The sequence below is a fragment of the Pediculus humanus genome, genomic scaffold (genome assembly GCF_000006295.1).
Source record: "Pediculus humanus corporis 1103172108253 genomic scaffold, whole genome shotgun sequence".
In the NCBI taxonomy this organism is placed as follows: domain Eukaryota; kingdom Metazoa; phylum Arthropoda; class Insecta; order Psocodea; family Pediculidae; genus Pediculus; species Pediculus humanus.
In genome coordinates this window covers 197,475-201,509 of record NW_002987822.1, presented here as the reverse complement: position 1 = coordinate 201,509, position 4,035 = coordinate 197,475, and the positions used below count along the sequence as shown (strand labels likewise).

Below are 4,035 nucleotides of genomic sequence, written 5' to 3'. Positions count from 1 at the left end.
AATAAAAAAGTTATTTTTTGTAAAAAAAAAAAAAAATTTATTTTGACGTGATAAAACATATTATTATTATTATTATTGATTGATTGAAATTTTTTTTACGATAATAATAATTTATTTTATAAAATAATAATAATAATAATAATAATAATAATAATAATAATAATAATAATATTTTTTGTACGAATAATATGAAATTTTTTATTTTTTTTCGTAACAACGAAGTAATTTATTTATTTATTTATTTTTTTTTTTATTAAAGATTCGAAAGTAATAAAATTGATTAAATTTATTAAATTTTGATAATAATAATAATATACGCGAGTAATGTAAGGCTTCCGTTTCGTTTTAGAATCAAAAAAAAAAAAAAAAAAATGTTTTCAAATTGATAATTGCTTATGAAAAACTTTTATATAAATTTCCAACGTTATTAATTACAAAAAAATTACCGTAAGTTAAAGTAATAATTTTATTATTAATAAATAATTAATAAATAATTATTTGCTTGAAATTTTAATAAACACACCCACACACACACATACACCAAAAACACGCGTATATAATTCCTATTTAAAAAAAAAAACAAAAAAGCTTATTAATTAATAGTAATGCATAATTAACGAATAAAAATGAGTTTGAATGCATAGAAGACTGATGAATGTTTTAATATTTTACTTATTTATTATTATTATCATTATTATTATCATTATTATTATTATTATTATTATTATTAATAAGAGATAAATTGTAATCGATAATTTTTTTTTTTATTAGATATTTATTAGAATAAAAAAACAATAGTTTTAGTAAAATTTATTATTATTAATTCCGAGTGTGTCAAAATAATTTCTCACGAATGTTATGTAATTAGTGCAATGATTTATTATTATTATTATTATTATCATCATTATCATTATTATTATTATTATTATTTATAACGTTTCGTGCCAATTAACGATACGAATCCATTTATTTATTTATTTATTTATTTTATCCGTATTATTAATTAAATAATTAATTATTCGAAATGCGGAGATTCGCTCGCAAAAAAAAACCGCAAAACGACTAATTATTTTATTTATTATTATTATTATTATTATTAATTTTTTTTAATTTTTTAAATTTTCTCGTGATGGTAATAATAATAATAATAATAATAATAATAATAATTAAACAAATGAATTTTTTTTTTTTTTACATTAATTGATTGTGGTCACTGTTTTTATTTTTTTTTAGATAATAAAAATCGTAATAAATGACTCCAAATAATAATAGTAAAATAAATAAACGGCACTGCCATTTTGTGTGCGTGTGCGTGTACGAGTGCGTAACATCCGGTTTTTCGATACGCGAAATTTTTTTTTTTTTCTTTTATTAAAACTATTTCCGGTCGGTTCAAAACGAAATAAAAATATCAATTTGCTCACGTCACGCGGTTTAATCGATAACACGCAATTATCATTTTATTAATCACCGTTATTTTAATTATTATATCATTATTATTATTATTTGGTTTTTTAAACGTGAAGGGAAAAAAAATTACATTGATACCTAGTTTATTATTTTATACGCTCGGGGGGTGGTGGGGAGAAGGGGGAAAGAAAAAAAAAAGAAAAAGTTTTAACGTCACGCAAATCAACGCAGGTATTAATACTATTATTATTATTATTATTATTATAAATATTAAATATTTTTTTTTATATATATGTATTTTAATACGTTTTTAATAAATAAATTTAATAAATAAATAAAAAGCAATATGATAATAATAATAATAATAATAATAATAATAATAAGAATAAATAAATAAATAATTGAATAAAAAATAAAAATAAAAAACAGCTGATCGATGTAACGAGCAGCAAACGAAAAAAAAAAAAAAAAATGTTTTCCCCTTTTTTTGTGTTTTTTTTTTTTTTTGAATAATAATTTTTTACGATTGTACAAAGGTATGAAATAATAATAATAATGATAATAATAATAATAATAATTCTTAATAGATTTATAAATTAAAATTTTTTTCGATTTTTTAAAAATTTTTTTTAGACGTAGTTGGAATGAATTTTTTTATATATATGCAACATACGACGAGTCGTATGATTTTTTTTTTTTTTTTTTAACGGTAGAAATTAATTTATAAAAAAAAAATTTTAGTACAAGCTAGATAAAAAAAAAAAAATTAATTACGTTCGTATTATTATTATTATTATTGTTATTATTATTATTATTATTATTATTATATTTCGTAGGGGCATTTTTTTATATACCCGGACGAAAATTAAAAAAAAAAAAAAAAAAAAAAAAACAAACGAAAAACACGACGATAATAATAATTTTTTAATTTTCGTCAATGATAAAAAATAGTAGGTGAATTTTATTATGGGAAAATTTTTTTTTTTTAAATTATTAATAATAATAATAATAATAATAATTTTTTTAAAATTTCGAATTAATTTTTAAATGATAAAAAAAAAAGAATTTAGAATGATAAGCGCTACTATTTACCTACTATTTAAAAAAATTATCGAGTCGGTATATAAATTTTTTGCAATTTTTTTTTTTTTTTTGTAGTAGGTACAATAATACATTAATAATAATAATAATAATAATTATAATGAAAAAAATATTAAAAAAATGTATTTTGATATTTATTATTTAATTAATTAATTAATTAAAAAATAATAATAATATTAATAATAATTTTTATTTATTTAAACATTAGAGGCACATAATTGGTTGCTTTTAAAAAATAATGATGCTCAGAATAGCAATAAATAAAATATATACACATATATATATATATATATTCTCACATAAAAATTATATTTTTTATTTATTTTTATTTTCCGTTCGTATACCCCCCCCGCCCCTTCCGCTCCCCCCCATTTTTTCCCCTCTCTTCCTCCTCCTCCTCATCCTAATCCTTTTATCACCGTCGTTTTTTTTTTTTTTTTTTGAAAAATAAAAAATAAATAAATATATGTTTACAATTTTTAATAATAATAATAATAATAATACAATTCATATATTTTATACACAACCTTAACAATATTTATTATTATTAATAATAATAATAAATGAATAAAATGTTTTTTTTTAATTAATAACTTTAACTTAATAAAAAAAAAATTTCTCAAACATTTTTTTTATTTAATTAACAATACACATATATTTATTTATTTATTTATTTAATTGCCACATATTTAAATACATATATATATATTTTTTCTTTTTTTATAATTGAAAAAACCATACGTAATAATAATAATAATAATAATAATAATAACTTTCTGTACAAATAATATAAAAAAACAGAGTCTTCAATTATTTTATTTTATTTTATTTTTTTCCATAAATATTTTATATACTTATTATTATCATTAATATTATATAATAAACAGCCTTAAAATTTTGGTAATTAATTTATTTATAATAATAATAATAATAATAATTTATTTATTTATTAACAACCCGCAATTATTCACAATTCGTTTAAATAAGGCAATTAATTTTTTTTTTTACATTTTACATTTTAACATTCATATAAATATATATTTATTAATCATCTCGTAACGAAATTAATAATAATAATAATAATGATATATTAAATGATCTTCTGTATCCTTATTTTATATAAAAGTTTTTACATGGTAATAAAATTAAAACTTTTATATTGAAACGTGCACTGGTATAATAAAATTAATTTATAACAAAACAGCCAGAAAAAAAAAAAAAAAACAAATATTTAAATTTCTTTTTATTTATCGACGCGCGGCATCGTGCAAAAAAACAAAAAAAATTATTAACCTTTTAACCTTTTAACCTTCGTCAATGAATATAGATGATTCCATTCTGAGAGCTTCTTCCGCTGTAAATATATCGAGCAAAGGTTCGGAAACGGAAAAATTAATTCCGTCCTCGTTGTCGAATTCCGTTGCATCGTTGTTATTTATGAATGATAAATTTTCGTCGTATTCTTCTTTTATACCCAAATGATTGTACGATGATAGGGGTGTGTCGTTTTCATCTGAATTTTCA

At 18.1% G+C, this 4,035-nt stretch overlaps 1 protein-coding gene across 1 annotated transcript in view; it reads right to left on the bottom strand.

Annotated features, from left to right (window-relative positions):
* Positions 1-3,665: 3,665 nt before the first annotated feature.
* Positions 3,666-4,035, bottom strand: part of Phum_PHUM473840 (uncharacterized protein) — a gene marked incomplete at both ends in the record, with an annotated part of 1,681 nt that continues 1,311 nt past the window's right edge. Inside the window, 2 exons of the mRNA XM_002430294.1 lie at positions 3,666-3,682; positions 3,821-4,024. Coding sequence (XP_002430339.1) covers positions 3,666-3,682; positions 3,821-4,024 — 221 coding nt within the window. The remainder of the gene's footprint in view (positions 3,683-3,820; positions 4,025-4,035) is intronic.